General features: G+C 44.3%; 1 protein-coding gene across 5 annotated transcripts in view; it reads left to right on the forward strand.

The window, feature by feature from the left end:
* Window positions 1–22510, forward strand: part of SAMD4A (sterile alpha motif domain containing 4A) — a 224786-nt gene that overhangs the window by 152040 nt on the left and 50236 nt on the right. For 4 of the 5 annotated variants that reach the window (XM_021102232.1, XM_021102236.1, XM_021102243.1 and 1 more), the window contains exon 4: window positions 16601–16864. The exons of the other annotated variant lie outside the window; for it this stretch is intronic. In XM_021102232.1, coding sequence (XP_020957891.1) covers window positions 16601–16864 — 264 coding nt within the window. The remainder of the gene's footprint in view (window positions 1–16600; window positions 16865–22510) is intronic. 5 annotated transcript variants of the gene reach the window in all.

The raw sequence follows: 22510 nt of genomic DNA on the forward strand, positions 1-22510 counted from the left end.
TCTGGAATTCCGAGATCACTGGGGATAAGTAAATGAGGAGAACAAATTGCAGTGCTCCTGAAACCTTTCAGTCTTCCGAAGATAATATTCTTGGAGGCAGGGCCTGAGAAACATAGCACCACCTTTAAAACCCCGTCAGGACCAACTCCACTGGGTAGCTAAACCACAGCAACATGTACTTTTCAATAAGACATCAGGTTGTCCTCACCAGTTCACTTGAGGGCTTGACTCAGGAATGAGGCTCTCTATTACCCACCCCATTGGGCACCTGGTGAGTTAGTGTTCATTTCAGGGGGAACCCTTTGTGAAGTACAGCTTCCTGTTCAGGGAAAATTCATGGTTATCTTATATCTTCAAGGGGGCGGGGGGAGGGGGGACTACATTGTTTCTTCTAAGTCTGCTGCTCCTCCAGCATTTAATTTAAAATGAAAATGTTGGAAGTTCCCATTGCGGAAACGAATCTGACTAGTATCCATGAGGATGCAGGTTTGATCCCTGGCCTTGCTCAGTGGGTTAAGGATCTGGTGTTGCTGTGAGCTGTGATGTAGGTCACATATGCGGCTCAGATCCTGCATTGCTGTGGCCGTGGCATAGGCCAGCAGCTGTAGCTCCGATTAGACCCTCTAGCCCGGGAACTTCCATATGCTGCAGGTGCGGGCCTAAAAAGCAAAAAGAAAGAGAGAGAGAGGGAGAGAGGGAGAGAGGGGGAGAGAGAGAGACAGAGAGAGAGAGACACAGAGAGAGAGACAGAGAAAAGAAGAGAGGAGAAGAGAAAAGGTCCTGGTTTGGCTTGTTTGTGCAGATGCTCACCTGACCCTGCCCTCAGAACACCCACACAAGACCAAAACCATAAGGTCTGTGAGCCAGTTAGGGAAAGCCCAAACGAAGAGATGCTGCCCATTCAGCTGAGCAGGTGATTTCCAACTCAGTCATAGCGAATCTTCTTGCTACTTAGAGCCATGGATTTTATTTTATTTTTTATTATTTTTTTGATCATGCCTACAGTAGAGCTGTGGATTTTAAATGACTTCATGGAATTGCTAACTTGGAACCAAGGAAACAACATGCACGTTTACCACAGAAGCAAGAGAAGAGATTTTTTGGCTTTAACGTATTTCTCCTGTTATTGTCGTTCTGAAATGGAAAGCCAGGATTCAGAGAGGCATCTTAGTCCTGGTGCATTACCACCTCCTCAAAAACTCTCATTAGTCCTTTGAGATACTGTAGCAAATTAATTGAAATTGAAATCACCTCAAATTTTTACTTCCTTCAGCAATTCCTCACCTTCATGCAAAGTGTTACTTAGAATATTAACACTGCCTTACAGCTCCTAGCTGCTGTGTGCTTCTAAATGATAGAAGGTGACGGCTTAATAAATGATGGAAGATACTGTTTGCATCTGTTCAGCCCTGTCTTTTCTTATTCTCTTTTTGGCATCTGTAGCCCAAGTGACTAGTGAACTGCCCTATGCATAGAAAGGCTCACGGAGTACTTGTTGGATGAGTGAGTGAATAAGGAGGTTAGCTTAAACTCTTTTCCCAAAGAAACCATCTCAAACCATCTCGCATGCATCATATTAGTGAACTTTCATCATCCATCCTCATACCCAGCATATGCCCAGCAGCAGGCAAATGCTCAGCAAGTATTGGATGGATGGATGGATGATGGAGGATGTAGGCAGCATGTATCCCATAGCAACCCTGGGATGTAGGTAGGAGAGGTATTACCATTGTAACTATTTTCTAGATAAGTACTATGAGACCCTGAATGAGGAGCCAATGAACTTGCTTAGAATTTTAGATACTGAGTGTTGTCAAGGGCAAGTGTCAGGGTTGGAGTTCTTTCTGCCGTGAGTATAGAGTTGGGCTGAAGAACACAGGCTTGCAAGTCAGAGAACCTTGGGTTTTGAACCCTGGTTCTTGGCCTTTCCTAGCTGTCTGATCTTTGCCAAGCCCCTTGCCCTCTGCACCTCAGTTTTCTCTCTGTGAAATGTGTTTGTATGTGGAGGGAGAAGTAATGATCGAAGCCACCTCTCAAGGCATTAAAGGAGGACTGAGTGGAACAATATGTGTGCATATTTGGCAGGGTAAATTGACACTCATCGGCCTTGGCAAGTGGTAGCTGGTGCTGTTGTTGTGCTCATGCTCATGCGGCCTCCTCTTCAGGGATGAAGGTCCTGGAAAGGTGGTTCTAAGGATGTGCTTGGAAGTTTCGTTTGGGGAAGGGACAGTACAGTTTCCCCAGCCCAGGGCCAGGGAGAAAGAAACGGACTCAGGAAACAGTATTCATTTGCTCAGCCCAGAATGTGCAGGAAGAAGGAGAACATTGGCTGAGCCAGGAAGGAGGAGGGATGAAATAAGTTAGTTCGAGCCTTCCCTTGTGCAGAATCTAGTCTTCGGTGAGCAGCTGTTGGATCCTTTTCCCTTCTCTGGCTGTTCTGTCAGTATTACAAGGCAGACTTTTAAATTTTATTTTATATTTTATTTTTTAATTTTTAAAATTATGTTTGGCTGTGAAAGTTCCCAGGCCAGGGATCTAACCCAAGCCACGGTAGTGATGACACCAAGTCCTTAACTACTAAGCTGCCAGGGAACTCCCAGACTTTAAAAAAATATATGAAGAAATAAGCAATGTGAAGACAATATCTTGTCCAAATGAGAATGGTACTGCATATACATGCTAATAGCATCATTGAATTTTGGCTCAGGGAAGGGCTAAGCACTCATTTTCTAGGCTGCCATGGCTTTTTCAATATTGTGCCCTCAGCTTTTAGAGCTTGGCACATGGTGGGCACCCAACAAGTGTCTGATGAGTGAATGAAGGAAGGAAGGAATTCATCTAGTCCAAGCTCCTTCTTTTGCGTCTGAAGAACCCAAGGTCCCTGCCTTGCTAGGTAATAGGTTTTTTTTTTGTTTGTTTGTTTGTTTTTTTGTCTTTTTGTCCTTTGTTGTTGTTGTTGCTATTTCTTGGGCCGCTTCTGCGGCATATGGAGTTTCCCAGGCTAGGGGTTGAATCGGAGCTGTAGCCACCGGCCTACGCCAGAGCCACAGCAACTCGGGATCCGAGCCGCGTCTGCAACCTACACCACAGCTCACGGCAACGCCGGATCGTCAACACACTGAGCAAGGGCAGGGACCGAACCCGCAACCTCATGGTTCCTAGTCGGATTCGTTAACCACTGCGCCACGACGGGAACTCCGGTAATAGGTTCTTAACTTGCATTTCTAAATATAATGGAAGTACTTAGGCTCCTCGGTAAGGACTTCAGGCAACCAGGGTTTCTTACCAATGTCAGGACCAAGAGAAGGTCTCAGGAGTTCTGATTACTGAAATTTAATGGAAAGGAAGGTGATTTGCATGCCCTAAACCTCGAAAATGGAAGTGAAATGTCCACACTTTAAATGAATGGGAGGAAAGCAAAGACCAAGTTGAGGCTGAATCAAAGGAAGGTTTTTCTGATCAGGACAGGGAAAAATCTGTGTTAGTGCAGATAAGAAGTCTGGGGAGTTCCCATCGTGGCTCAGTGGTTAATGAATCTGACTAGTATCTGTGAGGACGCAGTTTCAGTCCCTGGCCTCACTCAGTGGGTTAAGGGTCTGGCGTTGCCGTGAGCTGTGGTATAGGTTGCAGACATGGCTCGGATCCCTGATTGCTGTGGCTGTGGCGTAGGCTGGCAGCTACAGCTCGAATTGGACCCCTAGCCTGGGAACCTCCATATGCCGCAGGTGCGGCCCTAAAAAGACAAAAGAAAAAGACAAAAAAAAAAAAGAAGTCTGAAAGAGCAAGAAAGACACTCTTTTTGGTATGACATGCCAAGGCAGAAAATTCATCTCTTATTAATCTGTGAAACACTATAAAGTAATCAGAGAGATTTTTCAGACTGCACATAAGGCACTATAAATGCTCTATGAATATTATTAGGGTTGGCTAGTACTTTGAGTTCATTTGTCACTTAGCAGTGTTGGTTTATATGGGATTATTCTTACTCTGACAACTAATAATTAATATTTCTGTAGGGCTTTATAGTTTGCAAAACACTTCCCTGGACATTAAGTGGTTCAGTTTTTTTCAACAATCCCATGCTCAAGCCTTTGATATCTACTGCTGGGGAAAAGTGAGGCCCAGAAAGGTCATATGACTCCAAACCCAAATCCCCAATTCTCACTTCAGCAGGCTGCTTTGTTATAGATGCTTCCTAGCCCAGTATCAGTGGAACAGGTGTCAAGCCAGCAAGTCAGAGCTGGTTGTGTAGTCTGTACATCTTAATGGTGAAGATGCATAAAAATCTCCTGGGATCTTAAAATATAGGTCCTAATTCTGAGTCTGGGATTAAGCCTGAGGTCCAGCCTTTCTAATAAGCTCCCTGCTGGTGCTGATGCTGCTGGTGGTCCATGGAGCCAGAACACTTTTTTTTTTTTTTTTTTTTTTTTGCTGTTTGTGAATCAGTTGTGCTCTCACCAATTGAATTTTCAGACTAAGAGAAAATGTACTTAGAGCTTTCGGCAGCTGATGTGTGTTCAGAGAGGTCCTGGAGCTGACACCTGACCTTCTCCTCCTGATTGGCTAGAATGAAGAGGGCACAGCAAGAGCCAGACCCTATTGCTCAGGAGTCTAAATGTTTATCTAAGGACTCTTTAGAAATTTCTGCCCAGATATCATTCAGGTTGGAATTCTGCTACCAAAATATTATTTATTTTGCTGGAGGGCAGGGTAAAAGTGATAAAATCCTGGGCTGAATATATCAAGATGACTGAGTGGTCTAAGGCACCAGATTCAAGCTTCTGTTTCGCACCCTTGTGGCTTCTAGTCTCCAAATAGAGGCACGAGTCCGAATCTCACTTCTGACTTATTCTCTCTCTCTCTCTCTCTTTTTTTTTTTTTTTTTGTCTTTTTACGGCCACACCCACAGCATGTGGAGGTTCCCAGGCTAGGGGTTGAATGGGAGCTGTAGCCACTGGCCTATGCCTTGGCCACAGCAATGCCAGATCCGAGCCACATCTGTGACCTATACCACAGCTCATGGCAATGCCAGATCCTTAACCCACTGAGCGAGGCCAGGGATCGAACCTGCATCCTCATGGATGCTAGTCAGATTCATTTCCACTGAGTCACAACAGGAACTCCTTACACATTCTTATCAGATGCAAACTATTACATATAGAATGGATAAACAGCAAGATCCTACTATATAGCACAGGGAACTATATTCAATATCCTGGGATAAACCATAATGGAAAAGAATATAAAAAAGAATGTTTATGGGAGTTCCCATTGTGGCACAGCAGAAACAAATCTGACTAAGAACCATGAAGTTGTGGGTTCGATCCCTGGCCTCGCTCAGTGGGTTAAGGATCTGGCATTGCCATGAGCTGTGGTATAGGTCACAGACGTGGCTGGGATCTGGCATTGCTGTGGCTCTGGCATAGCCCAGCAGCTATAGCTCTGATTTGACACCTAGCCTGGGAACCTCCATATGCCAAAGGTGCTGCCCTAAAAAGACACACACACACACACACATACTCACACAAAACAGGCGGAAGCATTAGCCATCCTGGAAAGGTTTTCAGTGTCAAGGATGTGGGCAGAGTTTGGGGGGCTCACTGAAATAAGAAGACAGCCCAAGACAGTGATTCTCAGCCCGGCCAGGTAGCCATTAAAACCACTCAGGTGCATCAGAAAGTCCTATAGTGCACTCCAACTGCACTGCAGGTATTTTTAGTTATTTGTCTGGGATGGGGCCTGGGTATCAGGATTTTTTTTAAGGCTTTGAATGGTTTGAATGTGCAGTCAAGGCTGAGAACTACTAGCCTAAGACAAAAATGTGGCAGATAGGACAAAAATGTCCCAGAATGGGAGATGGAGTGGGGAATTTTTATTTAGAGAATTCCCTTTATGGCTCAGCGGTAATAAGACCAGCTAGTATCCATGAGAACTCAGGTTCAGTCCCTGGCCTTGCTCAGTGGGTTAAAGGATCCAGGATTGCCATGAGCTGTGGTGTAGGTCACAAACATGACTTGGATCTGGCGTTGCTGTGGCTCCATTTTGACCCATAGCCTGGAAACCTCCATGTGCTACAGGTGTGGCCCTAAAAAAGACCAAAAAAAAAAAAAAAAAAAAAAAAAAAGGTATTTTTGTCTAGATAGATAGACAGACAGATAGTCAGTTCTCATTATCTGCAGTGATGATATTCTTTAAAGTCCCTGTAAACACTGAATTAGCAAACACTGAACCTCTGCTGCAGGGGAAATACTAGGTTAGGTTTCTGCAAGCCTCACAACATTTTCATCACCCTATCAATACATAACTTTGTATTATGTATGTTTAAAGGTGTCTTATTTAATACATATTGTTGATTATTAACATTTGCATTCAAGGCCAGCGGCACTCTGACTCTTGCCTGAATGAAGCTTATCCACTACATGTATTTTCTCCCTAAGGCACACACAGCCTCTTGCACTGAGGAACACTAGCCAGCCCCTCAGCACTACTCTTGGGGGCCGCTTTAAACAGTAAGTCACCAACAAAAAAACCAAAGTTAGGAAAACTTGGCTCTAAACAACCTTGGAAAGGGTGCTGGTTTACATATGAGAGCGGACTCGGGAAGACCAAGCACCGCCTACTCAACCCTAGCCAGGAACAAGTGTGTCAGGAACTCGTTTTTGGAGACTCTAGGGAGTCTTTAGAATTTTTTGCTCTGGTATCATTTGGCTTGGAATTCTGGTACCAAAATATCATTAATTTGACTGAAGAGCAGAGCAAGAGCAATAAAATCCTGGGTGCATGTCTATGAATGATGATGAAGATGTAGCAAGTGCTGATTTTTGGTTATAAATTTTTAGCTAATAGGTGAATTCACAAATATGGAATCTGTGAATACAGAGGCTCGATGGTATATAATATAGGACAAAACACACACTGTACAGTTTGTATGACAGTTAAAGGGCAGCCCAGAAGTAAATGAGCAAAGGGAGCCGACCTGCAGAACTAAGCTGGCTGGCTGAGGTCAGCCCAGCACCAATCGCCCTACAGGCCATTCTGTTTGCAGCCAGGATCTTAGGGCTCCAGACAATCCTTAACATCTCATATCCAATAAGAAATGAATGCTGTTCAATTCCTGTCTTAAACTAGAACAGTCCTGGGGGCTGAATTATGCTAGGAAACCCATGCTTGCGCAGTGTCTCTGGAAGTCTTTTATTGCAGGACTGATTTATAATACCCAAGTAGATGAGTTGAGAGCAATTATATAAACGCTGTTTCTCTGGGGTAGAGAAGAACGGTACAGTTTAAATGAAAAATGCAGTGCCAAGTCAAAAATTCAAATCATTATGTGTAATTACAGACCACAGTAAATCAATTTTACAAACACAGTACCAATCTCACCATGTTCCAACACCCACAGGGTCAGGTTGTGACAGTTTAGAATTCGAGAAGAGGCCAAAGGTGAAGAGAAAGTGGGAATTGGGATATGCGAAGCCTCAATACCTTGTCTTGAATAACATGGTGATTCAACCAAATATAATTAAGCAACCAGGAGAGCCTAAACCATCCAATTTCTCTTAATTAACTCCCCCCCCCAATAATCTAATTAGCAGTGTAAGTTCAAACTGTGGGTTTTTTGAATGGTCATTTATGTGTATTGTTACACTTGACACTGAGATTGAATGCTTAAATGAAAACAAGAACCAATTCCCTCATCAGTAAATTGCCCCACTAGCTGAAATGCTGAGAATCTCCAGTTCTCATTCTTCCACCAAGGAACTAAGTTAAGAATTAGTCAGGAGTGCATAATACATTTCCAATTATTTATAACCCTTCTCCTAACACTGGAAAGAAAAGAAAAAAGATTGTTGCTTAATCAAGGCCAAGTTCAGAGTTTCACGCTCTGAAATCCTGGCACCAGTCCCACATTTGGCTGGTGCTGAGTTGAGACTGTGATGGCAGTAGGATTTGGGCATCTTCTAATGATGTCGGTTCTTGCCTAATTAGTACCGTTTTCTTTAAGAGCCACCTTGCCCTCTTATCTGGGAGCCTTTTAAGCTCCAGCGAAGACTTTGCCTGTCGTTCAGCTCAACACAGGAGCTGGTACACAAGGTTCCAAAATATCCCTTGTAAGCCCCTTCTAAGTGATTGATTCCTTCTCCTCTGTCAAGATGTAACAGGAGGAATTCCCATAGTGGCGCAGCGGAAACAAATCCGACTAGGAACTATGAGGTTGTGGGGTCCATCCCTGGCCTTACTCAGTGGGTTAAGGATCCGGCATTGCCATGAGCTGTGGTGTAGGACACAGATACGGCTTGGATCTGGCGTTGCTGGGGCTGTGGTGCAGGCCAGCAGCTGTAGCTCCGATTAGACCCCTAGCCTGGGAACCTCGATATGCCATGGGTATGGCCCTAAAAAGCAAAAAAAAAAAAAAAAAAAAAAAAAAAAAAGATGTAAATGATTTGTTCAGTGACTCTGGCGGTGGCCTTGGGACTGATGCTCTGATGGGGGCTGGGTTGCTCAGTCATGAAACCCTGGCTATTTGCAGTTCCAAACTTGGATTGCTTTGCTGGTACCTACATTCAGTCAGCAGCCCAGGAGTTTTAAACACAGGATGGATAGTGCAGTTTGTAAACCTAAGAAGCACTTCCTGGATAGACATGTGAGCTGAGGTCACAGCTGTTACTGTTTGAGAATTATCTTTTAAGAAAGGGATGGGGGAGATGTTTTGTCATCAAACATCTATCTCTCTGAGTTTCTCCACTCTCTTCCTCACAGCAACTGGAGCATTGTTATGGACATATTGGAAAACGAAAACATAGATATCTGCTTCAAGTCACTCCTGGCCATTTGCTTGACTCAGTTATTTTCTTTACTTGGTGGCGTAAGCAAAATAATTCAAATTCTGCAGCTCTGTCTAAAATACTCTCCAAGTGGATAGAAATTCCAGGGACAGAACTAAGAGCTAAGAAACCTAAGGGTTAAGTACATATAGCTATAACTATAGATAGGAAAAGAAACAATGCAGAAGGTAACCTAATATGCAAGGACCTTAGAAATGGCTGGGTTGATCCCAGTCTCTCAAATTGGCTGAAACATCTGCTCTGTGGTGGGTGTCAGGTTACTTCCACAGTTGATGTCATTGGTTTTGATAGAAATTGAATGAGAGGATTTGGGCAGTTTCCTTTTAGGCCTGCTTACTCTGAAGTTAAACTTGTGGGTAAGATTCTACTGATTTCTCTAAAATGTATATATTGGCTTCTTGTCTAACGTCTATCATACATAATGACAATGTAAAGTCAAACAGCTGTTATCAAAAATAGGTTTTCTACTGGATGACACCCACTTTTTGCCATTATAGAAACTGACAAAAGAGGACAAATGAAATGTACCCAAGATGAATGCAGCAATAAAAGTCTGCCAGAAACATTCTCATTTACTTCTTAAAAGCCCCAATGTTTAAGTGATCATGTGAAGGCAGTAACATACATCTCTGCTCTGCCCAAAGGCTGAGCTGTCTATGGAGTAATAAGGGCTGACACCAGTGACAAGGACTCACATCATGGAAAAGCCTCTCTGGGTGTTTTTCCTGTATCAGAATGCGCTGGCATCAATGCCATATAAAAATAAGATTGAACGGGGGAAAAAGAGATTTAGCAGCGTGTATTCGATAACCTTGTTGGCATGTTCTTTGCAGCTTTGTCTTCTAGAGTCTCTGTTTTGTTCTGTTGCAGAGGCAAGTGTATACTTTCCCTGCAGAGTATACAGCTTCCTCCTTGGACTTGTAGGGAACACCTGGTCCATTCACGACATCTTTGCTGTGTAGCATGCTCTTTCTCCTTCTCCCGGAATGAGATGGGGTCCCAAGTTGTCTGGAGGAATCATCTTCTGGTGTCCAGATGTGAGCACTGGTTTTCCAAACTTTTAGACAAGAAGCAGAGTGTAAGCATGCAGAGTTGAGGCAGATAATCTTCCAGATTTGCTTTTAATCTATTCCCTGAAGCAATGAGGCCGAGCATGTTAATTTTAACCTTAGTAATTAATACTCCCCTTTCCCCCCCCCACCCCTGACACAAATCTGTTCTTGGCCATAAATGCGACTGGTGTTATTTTGTCTTTCTTTGCATGATGTCACTGATTGAATACTCTGGTTTGGCTTGGTTTTTTAAATGTATTCTTATAGTACTATTAATCTTTTCTTCCCCAAAGATTCCCACCACAGGGCCTCAGATTACTGGTTGTGGCACCACAAAACCAACTAAAGAAGAGGAACCCAGGGTCTAATGTCATTTCACCACTGAGCCTTGCTAAAATGTTAGCTTTTTTTTTTTTTTTTTTTTTTTTTTTAAGCAAATGCCTAGCGTTATTCATACAAGTGGTGTTAGCAGAACTCTACTCTTTGAAAATGGAAAGCCTTTCAGAGGAGTTCCTTAGATGCTCTGAAATCAGTATTCTCAGAAGAAATTCTTGGGATGGTTCCTGAAAGATGCCTGTGTAAACAGGCCTCAACTTCGGGAATGAACAGAAACCCTCTCCTCAATAACTCTGAAACCATAGCCATAGATATTTTGTAGCTGGCAAGAGGTTGATCTTCTTCTCCTTTAAACTTGACAAATATCAAACCATCCCCTGCAGAGAAACTTAAGAATTATATGTTGTGTGACCTCTCAAATTGATGTATTCAGCAAAGGTTCTACTGGTACTTGTGCATTTCTTTTGGAAGTAGGTCTAGAAGTATTGTTGAAATTCACCACTAGCAGCATGGAAGTAGAATACTGCTCATGCTTTGTCATAGCCAGTTGACACACGTGTATCACCGGCGTATGGAATTGGCCAGGACCCCTTGATTCAGGAAACAAATTCTGCTATTTCAAAACAAATGTGCAAATACTTGATTTCCTCATTCTCCTTTTCAAAATCCCTAAATTAGAATGAGCTGTTTTTGTAAAAGTTTAGTCCTACCAGCAGTTAGATTGAGTTCTGTCACCTGAGTACTTAGAATTTAAAAATTAATGCGCAAATCAAATCTATGTAGAATACCTAAATAATAAAAGCATGTCAATTAAAATAAAATTAAAAAATAAAAATGAACAAAGCCAAAGTTTTTCTTTGAGAAGGCCAGCTTCTTAGATTAGCAGTGGAGAGACTGGCTTAGGAAGAAAGAAGAGTGAAATTGCCAGTAGCGTCTATGTGACTGAACTCAGAAGGGCCTGATGAGGCCACAGGGCCCAACCTTTTGTTGAGAAGACAGGTTACTGAGTTTGATGAAAGAGGATGACTTAGGAGTGGAGCATACTTAATGCCCTCTTTCAGAAGGAAGGCAGCATCAGCAGTCCAGATTCCAGACTCCAGGACAAAACACGAAGCCTGGAAATAGGTGGGAAAGTACAGTGGCAGCAGTGAGATGGTGGTGATGGGCTGAATTCAAGGAGGTTGTACAATGGTGAAAGCTATGCAGAGGATTGAAGCATATAAATTCCCAAGGCCATCTGTGTGCCCTGAAACTCAACAAACATGGCAGAGAAGTGCAGGCATCTTTATCGGTTATTGAATTCAGGCCTCAGTTTTCAAAAGACTGAAAAAAAAACTATGGTCCCCACAAAACAATTAGGGTACTTCAAATCTGATAATGGAAAAAAAAATGACAAAAAGAGGTATGAATTCAGCAAATATAAATGAATTTGCGTTTTATTCATTTTAATCCTCTTTCCATCCATATAAAAACCATTTATAGCACAGCCATTCATCTACTGCCCAGGCTTGGTGCATGTACGGATTCCTAGGGGCCTGAAGCTCACAACATAGGGATTATTGAATTATACTGCCTTTCAGGGCCTTCCAGCTCTGAAATGTTATTAGTCTATGCTCATAATAATAATTTTAAAGCATTACTTGCATCTAGTGTATAAATAATAGGGAGAAGGGAGGAGTATACAATGTATCTTTGAAAGAGGTCCACTACAGTTGGTTAGGATAAAGTTTTGGTAAGAGTTGAGCTTCAGTCGACTGGACTGTTCACTTATGGGAATCGCTTCTGTCCTCAACAGTGGGGTACAGGACTTAACCTGACAGTGAACTGAGGAAATAGCTGGACCCATGTCCCAAACCTTCCTCTTTCCACAAACTCCATTATTGGCTGTATTAGAAGGCAGAAAAATAGGTATACCTAATTTTCTCAAAAGAGTCTAGCTATGCCAAAAGGTCTTTTCCTGAATCTTATTTCAATAACTAAAAATCAAAGCAAAGGAAAGGGGCAAGAAATCTGATTTCCAGGTTTTCAAGAAAATACTTAAAAGAACAGAACCCAGAGCCAGGTATCATATTTTCCCCTAAAAAAAAAAAAAAAAAAAAAAAAAAAAAGTGTTGAAAGGAGTCTCATGAAAGATGCTTGGAGAGGAAAAAAATCATAAGGTTAAAAATTTTCTAAAAAGAAATCGTAAGGTTAAAGGAGGTCAGAGAAGTTGACTGGCCCTGAATGGTCTGACAGAGTTTATTGCCAGATTATAGCCCCTCTGTACTTGCACAATACAGCCCCACTGCTGCAGCACGATTATTTTTAGCTGCTTTTCCCATATTCCAATAGACATACTCAATATTTATTATTTATTTCTAGTTCACTTGAATTTATAAATGTTCCCGAAATAGCAGAATTCTGTTGTCATAGGAATACGTACATCCGTGTAGACATCTATATGTGCCTCTACCTGAAATTTGCTGTAGAGATTCCTAAAAATATAAGCAATGTGGACTCTACATGGCATTAAATTGTAGCTCCAGTTCCTTCAAGGGCAAGTGTCACCGTTTCCGCAACCCTGCCCCGGACAATTTTTAGAATGATGACCCCCCCCGAAACATGCTGTCCCTCTACCCACAGTTATTATAAAGTCACAAATTCAGGACCTTGGTTCTGCTGGAACTTGTCAAGTTTGAATCTACAGTGAGATGTTTTTTTCAAGGTTTTCTTAATCCTATAGCCTTTGAAGATTACTCTGGGGCAGCTTCAGTCTGACCAGAATGTTCGTCAGCAGGGGAGAATGTTCAAAAGGTCTGTCTCTAGCTAGAGTGATTCTGGGGCAGCTAACCCATTGTGGAAAGCTCCTCAGAAATCCGCTGGCACTGCTCACCCCTCCCTTCTTGTGAGGAAAGGAATTTTATTTATTTTTGCCTGAATATCCATTCTTCCTCTATGAGGTGAGTCCTTTTGGTCAACAGGAGAGTGGAGGGAGTTCCCATTGTGGCTCAGCTGATTAAGAACCTGATGAGTATCCATAAGGATGTAGATTCGATCCCTGGCCTCACTCAGTGGGTTAAGGATCCGGTGAGCTGTGAGCTGCAGTATAGGTCACAGATGCCTCTCAGATATAGTGTTGCTGTGGCTGGCAGCTGCAGCTCCCATTTGACTCCTAGCCTGGGAATCTCCATATGCCGCAGGTGCAGCCATTTAAAAAAAAAAAAAAAAAAAAAAAAGGAAGGAAGGAAGGAAAGAAAGAAAGAAAGAAAGAAAGAAAGAAAGAAAGAAAGAAAGAAAGAAAGAAAGAAAGAAAGAAAGAAAGAAAATGGAGCCATGGGACAGCCATCAAATCCTCTGCCCTGGGCCACCTCATTCATTCCACCACTGGGCGGCCTGTTTTCTCCCATGCTTTCTGTCCATGGTGTTTCTTATTTACTCTGGCACTTTATGCCAAACAAAGCACTTTAGCACTCGCAGTTAACACTGAAATTGGCTCTGTGGTCACTCTCACCTCCACCTGAAGATTTGTCTTCACCCCAGGGTGGCACTGAGGGCAGGTCACCTGTCCCTGCTTCAGTGTCCTTCCCATGAGAAGGTGAGCCTGGATTGCCTTGGGGCCTAAGTTCCCTTTGGAGGAGTGAGGCATTTGCCCAGCACAGCTGGGCTTTGATGTAGGTGTGGTGTCCTGCCTGGCTGAAATCCACAGCCGTCTCTGCAAACCAGAAGCTTAGCGAGAGGTATTTTGCTTGGTTGCTACAGCAGGTTTGTTCCTGAGGGGGCGTTTCTGAGTCTGGTGCCAGCTGTAGGAGTCTTTATGATACAGATGGGGTGGGCCCTTTGGTAGAAAGTCACTGGGAAAAGGCCCAGGGGCCTCAGGTATCATCAATTTCTATTAGAGGCAGAGACCAAGTTTGTGCCATATCCCCTGTGATTTCAGTCAAGCTCAGGAATATATGAAGAAATGGGTGTCGATTTCTATGAACAAATCCCTATAAGTCCTGTCAAGTTAGGTAAACATTTAATGGATTCCTTGAACACTGACAGCTTCCCCCAAAGATGCCCATCAGTGGGGAGGTAGCATGGATTTTAAGAAAACTTTAGGTGGAAGGAAGCAAATTGGCTTCATCTAATAACAGAATTCGGCGGCTGCCTATGTGTGGTATTGTGGTTTGCATCCAAAGACAAGGAACTCTCTTAGCAGTGTTACCACTCATGGTTATGGATTCAGTTATCGCCTCTAACCAGGCGGGATACAAAGGGTTCCACCAGCTCTGAGCTGTGTGTCTTTCTTTGACAAGGCCTGGTTTTATGGTTTTGGGCTCATTCTAATCCTGGCTGTGAAAAGGAGCCCCCATTTCCACTCTGGGCACACCTGGCTGGCCCCATTCAGAGCATCCGTCAGATATTCTGAAATGGCTGCCGAGGTACCAGAAAGCAAAGATGTCTGAGCTAGACTGTCCCACTACTCAGACGGCCCTCAACAAGTCTGCCCGATTTTATATAAATACTTAGGCTTGAAATGAATTTTCTGGATGTCTGGCTTTTCTTCCTATTGGCTTCTCTCTTCATTTTTGCTGCTGCTTTTTGTTTTTATTTTTTCTTTTTCTGCTTTTTTTTCCCCTTTTTTTCTCTTGCTAATTCTGATCCAACCAGGTAGCAATACATTTTCCAGGGAACCTTTATAAATAGTTTCTTTCTCAGTCTATTTAGTAGGAATGCAAGCTATTGCAGCCTGTTAAGATCAAAAGATTTTTTTAAAAAACAGCATTCCCTTTGCGTATTTTGAAGTTAGATGATAATTCCTTGCTTTTAATGGAATCTACCCAAATTAGAAATTCCTCAGGTGACAGATAACTAACTTCGGCAGCTCCCTCCCCTCCCCCCCCTTTATTTTTTGTTTAGTGTAGAAGTGTCTGGCCCTTCTGAATGTCCCTCTTTCACACACAGGCTGCCCTTCTGGCCACGTGGAGCCAGGCAGAAACACTGACAACAGAGTCGTGAGCCCCATTGCTCTTGGGGCCTGGTTAATGCCCGCTGACCATGAGTGGGCTGCCCATACCACCACTGGCCCCAGCACACTTTTTGCAAACAGCCTTTTGGATCTGGTCTTTATCTTTTTGAGTGGGGGCAAGGGAGTCTGCTGTTCAGGTCTTTATGTGGGTGCCATCCCACCCGAAATGCAGTTTAATAAAAAGCAGAACTTCTTACTTTGGGAGATGAGGTCTGCTGACTGAAAAACACAGAAAGAGTAACATCAGCACAGCAGCGCTGCCACATCTTGGGAGAGCAAATACCTTATTGGAGGAGATGAGCCTGAGATGGAACTTGATGGCTGCCCTAAAAAAATGTTTTAAAATGCACGCGGCTCAATTCCATGCTAGTACTGCAGCAGTCAAAATAAACTGGACCTGTCAGGAACCAGTGCCGAGAGAAAGTTATGAATAGACTTATTTTGTAAAGTTGTCACCTGACACGCCCAGAAAAACCAACCACGGGTAATGCGTCTCCCTCGGCGTTGATTTTGGTTAAATCCCTCCCTTGAGTGACCTCAATTTAATTTGGCGAGGTATGTGAGTTCTGTTGCTTTTTCCTAGTTTTCTGGAAAAGAAATTAAAAATGGGGGGCTACACAGATGTTGCCCACTGTGTGGAAGGGCTGAACATGCTGGTAAAAACCATTCCCAGCCTACTGAGAGCACCCCCACTGGCTTCTGAATGAAAGCCTTGTTACCTGGAAGTGTTTGCAATAGAGAGTTTGGCATTAACCTGTGAAGCCAAGGGGAAGAATCGGCCCTTTCACACACAGCTGCTGGGGCCCAGCCAGTGAGGTCCGTGCTAGTGCCCGGCTCCTCACCAAGCCTGCACCCCCTTCAGAGGTGATGGGTCTCCCAATTCCTGGCTGGAAGGACTAGTCCACGTCTTCTAGTTCAACCCCACAAAGATCCCTAACGAGGACCATCCTGCCTGCCCTTCCAGAAGTCCCCCCAATGACATGGGTAATGTCGGGTTTTATGTGTTTCCAAAAAATATATGTATTTGTCCAGGACAATTTTTTTCAGTCTTGGCAGATGGCCACATTGCCAGGCTGCCAAGCCTCATCTGCTTTATAAGCCGACTGCCACGAATCCTGATTTCTAGAGTTAGAAGAAATACACCTAGATCCCAACCCACAAAGACGGTGTGTGACCTATAGGTGCAGCCTCCTGGGAGAAAGCCAGCCCACGCAGGGGTACAGCCAACATCTTTTTTAAGCACCCCGAAGGGAAGGGCCACACTGTGCCCACTGCTGGGGTGGTAGGTCAGTCAGCGCCATCTCTCAGGGTTAAGAGGTACTGTGCGTTCAGGCGAAAGGGGGGGGAATAACCTATTTCATTTTATTTTTTTTTTCCAGTTCTCTCAGGCCAGGCACACCACAGCCCTTTGAAACGATCTGTGTCCCTTACCCCACCCATGAATGTGCCAAACCAGCCTCTAGGACATGGATGGATGTCTCATGAGGACTTACGAGCTAGAGGACCCCAGTGCCTCCCATCCGATCATGCCCCCCTGTCTCCACAAAGCAGTGTAGCCTCTTCAGGAAGTGGTGGGAGTGAACACTTAGAAGATCAGACCACTGCTCGTAACACATTCCAAGAAGAAGGTAGTGGTATGAAAGGTGAGTGACTAAACGAGAAACCACTGGCAACCAGAGCCCACCCCTTTATCGGGAGTTAGAGGGTAAACAGAGAGGTAGTTAGGAGGAGGAAGGAGACCACCCCTCCCTGGGCTGAGGGCTTGGACTCCTCCCCTGCTGAGCTCCAAGAGTCCCCTTCCAGAGCTGCTGTGGCCAAAACCTAGGAAGAGCGAGAGAGGTCAACGCCCTTTTTCTTTTTGCTTCTTCTTCTCTCTCTCTTTTTTTTTTTTTTTTCCCTGAATACAGTGACTTGCAGACAATTAAATGAGTCACAGCCAATGGTGATAACCATCCCCTGTTTGTACGTAGGATCCTGGAGCCAGCCTTCTGTCTCACTGCTTTGGCCGGGAAATCGTCAATAATTTAGCAAAACAAACCACAGGATCTTTTTTAAAACATCCCTCTTAGTGTAGAATCATAGTCATGCTTCCTCTCTCTCTCCCTTTTCCTTTGATATCCAGGGAAACCTGCAAACCCTTTTCTCTGCATCTGTTTAAGGGACATGAAAAAATACCACTGAGACTCCCTGGCAGTGTTTAAAGCCTGATAACAGATTTGCATACAGGTGATAAAGCCCTTTTGTGCAGCATAAATAAATGTTCCTACATTGCCCTGAAAATCTTTAGCTTCTAAAGATACCTATCAGGAGATAGAGATTTCCAAATTACCCAGGATAGGTTCAAAGAGGAAACATTGCATTCTGTATTTTTAGATGCAAGTTGTTCAAGGGCTGGGAAGGCCTTAGGGAAAGATGCTCATCAGAGACACACTAATAACAATTTTAAATGGAGAAACGAGCTAGTCATGCTCCTGGGACCAGGATGCTAAGGGGAGGCTCTGAGAGCACCCTTGTTGCTGACATGAATAGTCCTGAGGTGGTGCTGTTTCTTTCCCTTGAGAAGGATTAGTGTTGACATAGGAGGCTCTGAGCTGAGTCCCCTCCCCCCCACAGAAGCACGGCACAGACAGGTGCCGGCCACCACCCCGGCGCCGGTTGTAAGTGAGCACCAGGCTGAGAAATGGAGCCTGTCAACCAGGGGGAATGAAGCAGATGTGAAGCCACATCCCTGGAACCTCCCTCCCCCTCAGCTGCTCGGGAGAGCATTCCCCATCCCACCGCAGTCCACCGTGGACGATGGTGCCGGGTGCCCCAGCCGGCAGGACACGTCTGAATGTTTTCATCTGGTGACACAAATGGGCTGTTAAAGGTGTTGAACAGGCAGCCAAAACAATGGCTCCTTTTGGCACCAAGGGGATGTGTGTCCTCTTTTCTTTCTCTTTTGCAGTTTCTGGGAGAATGTGTCATAAGTTTGGAGACATACCAAAACCCATTTTTGAGTTGATGCTGCCTGGGTTGTGTGCTCAAGCAACTGAGCCCCAGGCAGTGGGGAGCTGTGGAGGTTTGGCCATGCTCTCAGTTAGCCTGGCTGGGCAGCAGTCAGCGGGGCATCCAAGTACTTGAGACGGACCAGCTTCCTCCGAGCAAGCGGAGTGGAGCGTGTGGACTGATGGTTCCCAAGAAAGCGTCTGTGTAGTTCTAATAATTAGTAACCATGGGAAGGAGGCCTGGCCTTTGTGTTGAAGGGCATGGAGGGTCCTGCTGAAAGGCTATTCTCCAGCACACAGGCCTCACCCAGAGGAATGCGGGGTCAACTGTCAGTCTATGGGAGCTTGGTTATCTTTTTTCCTTTTTCCTTTGACTTTCTTTCCTTTGGTTTTTTGTTTGTTTGTTTGTTCCAAAGCCTTCTGTCTACCTTAGACATTCTTCCAAAGCAGGTAAAGGTGTGCTCATTGTGTGCTGGCCTTTTGAGGCGAGAAGTAATTAATGAGAGCAGGATTAAAGAGAAATGAATGAGAGAAAAATGGAATAAATGCCCTATTCCTGTTTTAGGAGAAAAGCCAAAATATTCCAAAGTTGGAGGTAGTCCATGCATCAGTTTCTTTGATTCTTTCCTTTAAAATGAATGAGAATTGTCCCCTCAGAAAGGTTCTTAAGTGATGCAGGCACGATCTTATGCCCAGCACTTTCTTTGTAGGCCTAAGGCATGTGGTCAGCAAACTGGTGACAGGACTAAAGAGAGGATCCTTTTGCTGACCTCTTGAACTGTCCTTCTCCCAAAGAATTGCAGTGGGATTCAGAGTATAAAATCCCTAGCAAATTAAACGGCAGATCCTATCTGGAGCAAGGACTGAGGTATACAGTGCAGGGCTCTATGTGGGGAAAGTGTATTTGGAGTTCTGCTGACAGGTCAAGCAATAGAAACATCCACACCTCAAAACAGCAGCATTCAGAGCATCAGGGACCAGTGTTTGCTCAACATGAATGCCCCTCCCCCACCGCACTGGGCTGTCTTTGCTCAGGCCACCCCTGCTGCTGTCACACACTGCTCAGGATGGCTCCCAGGAGGGCACAGAAGAAGCAGCCCTTCACCAGCCTATCCCGAGAGTGTATCACTCAATCTCCCACCCCCGTCCAAGAGAAGATGCCGGTTTAAATTTCCAAATGAATTCTTTTTTTTTCTGAGAAGTGAAATCTGAAATCAAATGAAGTGCCTTTAAAGAGAGCTAGCACTTCCTCTTGGATCCACGTCTCTTCCTTTCTGCAGCCCAGCCTCTGTCAGGAGCATCGGCCTTTTAAAGCTGCTCTCTGGTCCACCTCAGACGCCATCATCCAACTGCTGCTTTCCTAATTTTCAGACTCCCAGTTTCCGAGAACAACAAGGAATCTGTAGTAGAGTTTGGAGGTGTTCCAAACCTCCAGGGGATGCCTGTCAGCCCTCGCCCCACACCTTGGGAAAGGAACCCAAAGTTCCCATAATTGAGCTTAATTTAGTGTGAATCCATCTTTCTTGCCAGCAGCGGCGCATACCTTGCAGAAGCCCTGTGTCCTTCCCTGCCTGCCTTTTCATCCAGACCCACTAGCCAGCTTCGGCTCCACATTATCCCCCAGGAATGTGCCTCTTGGGTCAAGAGTGTGAAGTAAAGCTCACAGCCCAGCATTCTCGCTCTTTTTATTTTTCACAAACATCAATCTCTCCTTCTTTTTGTCTTGGTGTCAGCTATTCCCTGCCAGGGATTGTCACAAAGTTCTCTCCCAAGTGGACCGACCCCTTCTGCCCTCAGAGGATCAACATCATCTGCTTGCTTTGCTTTGTTTTTCCTTTTATAGTAAACACCCATCCTGAAGGTTTAAATCAGCCCCGAAGCGCAGATTTGATCTCCCTGGTGGTAGGGATCTGACTATTATCTCAGGCTCAGGGAAAAATGAGATCAGCACCTCAACGAGAAATTAATGAACAGAAGTGGAATGTTGCAGCCAGGTCCGACCGTATAGCACAGGAAGCTCTACTCAACACACTCAGTATTTTGAGCTATTCTCAATATTTTATAATAACCTATAAGGGAAAAGAATCTGAAAAAGGATAGATAGATAGATAGATAGATAGATAGATAGATAGATAGACAGACAGACAGATAATCTGAATCACTGTACTGTACACCTGAAATAAACACAACATTGTAAATCAAGTGTACTTCAATTTTTAAAAATTAATGTTAAAAAAAAGAAATGCAACATTGAATGGGAATATGGATGTTTCCTCTTGAACATGCCCTGTGGAGGCTACTGGTTACACATGTTTGGTCTTAATATGCTGATTGTGGTTTCTAAATTCAGTTGTCCTTGTTCTTTGCAAAAACTTCCCTGTGATTTATCCCAGTGGAAAGATTCGCTATTGGCCCTCAGTTATATCCTTCTCTCCCTCTGTATCATGGGAGTGGAACGTGCTCTCATACCTTCTCTCAGTCAGAGCCTTTAGGTGGCCAAAAGGGCCTACAAGTCCTTAAACAGAAAAGAAAGTAGAGAAGAGAATTTGGTTGGTGGAAGAAGTACATTCGCCCCTCATGTTAGTATCAAGTCCTCAGAAATTTTGTATAAACCCAACGCCTAAAGACTTAGCAGAAGGCCAGGGCTGTTGAATGATGTGTCTTCATTCTATGGGAGGAGAGACAAAGGAGGAAAGACTGAATAACTGGTTTCACGTTTGTCCTTATCAAGTCAGCTGACTTCCTTGAACACCTTCTGAGAGAGGCTTTGGCCGTGTTAGTGGGCAGACAGAGGTGAAGGAGGTGATCCCTGCCTCAAGGGACTCCCTGTCTCATGAGCAGCGAGCAGGGACTGGATGCAAACACACAGCTGTGAAAATATCTTGTCTTGGAGACTTGCCCTAGGTGGAGGCAGGCACCAAGGAGGGCCCTAATTCAAAGGGATGGGGGGGGGGGTCAAGGAAATATCCTGAAGGGGAGAGGCCGGGAGCATCAACTCGGAGCATGATTTCAGGTTAGCCAAATATAGCAAGTGAAGCATTCTATGCAGAGGGGATGGTATGCATGAAAACATGGGACAACTTAGCCAAGTGCCTCTTGTGGATTGAATGTTAAGGGCACATGGGAACAAAGTCTGGAGAGGGAAAAGCAAGACTCCAGGCTTTGCCAAAGATTGGGGCTCTTATCCTGACATTGAAGGAATTTAGCAGCAGAACCACCTGCTTAGATTTGCACGTTAGAAATAGGACCTGAGCTGAAGTGTGGGAGACACATCATAGTAGAAGAGGGGCAGAGGATTCTGGATTTGGAGGCCAGCTGAGGGGTGGGGGATGTTTCAGTAACTGAGTAGGAAAATGAAGATGGACCAAGCCAAGCAAAGGAGACAAAGGAGTGAGTTTGTGGGGTCCTCATAAAATAGGCGTGAGAGGGCTCTGAATTGAGCATGCATAGAATGAATGTTGATGGGGTGGAGCAGGAAGATTTGGGCGATGCTCAGGTTTTTGCCTGGGATAGCTGGGTAATCCATGGTGTCATCAAGAGCAAAGAGTAAACAGGAAAAGAAACAGACGGAGGTGGGGGGACAGCGTGGGGCAGGCTGAGTGTGGGCACCTGTAGAAGATTCCAGTGGAGGTGTGCCAGCCTGGACCACAGTGTACTGTGCTCTCCCCTGGCCCCGCCTCCCTGAGAACCCTGGTCCCCTCCTCACTTGCACAGCCTAAGCATTCTGCCCACCTGTGGTAAAGCTCATGCAGGGTTCACTAGGCTTTTGGCTAGTAAAGCCCATAGATTTGGGCTCCTAAGCAGGAGAGGCGCTGTGACTTTCTTGTTACAGTTGTCAGGGTGAGAGGGGTAGAGATGAGGGGGCTGTTTCTCCTGATACAAGCTTCAGCCTCACTAGTACAAATTAACATTGACTGGTATACTTATGAGGTATGGCATTATATTAATACAAAAACATCAGGGAAACTAAAATGTATATTATTTGTACCTAGACAAGATCAAGGTTAAAAAAGGCAACTTTGGCCCCAGTAACTTTGATGCAAACGCAGCAATTAAGGGTGACTGAAGATAGGCTTAGTTTTTCTTTTTTTCTACTATTTTTTTCTTTTAAAAATTTTTAAATTATAGTTGATTTGCAATGTTCTGTCAATTTCTGCTGTACAGTAAAGTGACCCAGTTATACATACATATAAATATATATATATATATACATATACACACACATATATACATACACACACACACCCTCTTTTTCTTGTATTATCTTCCATCATGTTCCATCACAAGTGATTGGATATAGTT

This window comes from Sus scrofa, chromosome 1 (genome assembly GCF_000003025.6).
Source record: "Sus scrofa isolate TJ Tabasco breed Duroc chromosome 1, Sscrofa11.1, whole genome shotgun sequence".
Taxonomy (NCBI): Eukaryota; Metazoa; Chordata; class Mammalia; order Artiodactyla; family Suidae; genus Sus; species Sus scrofa.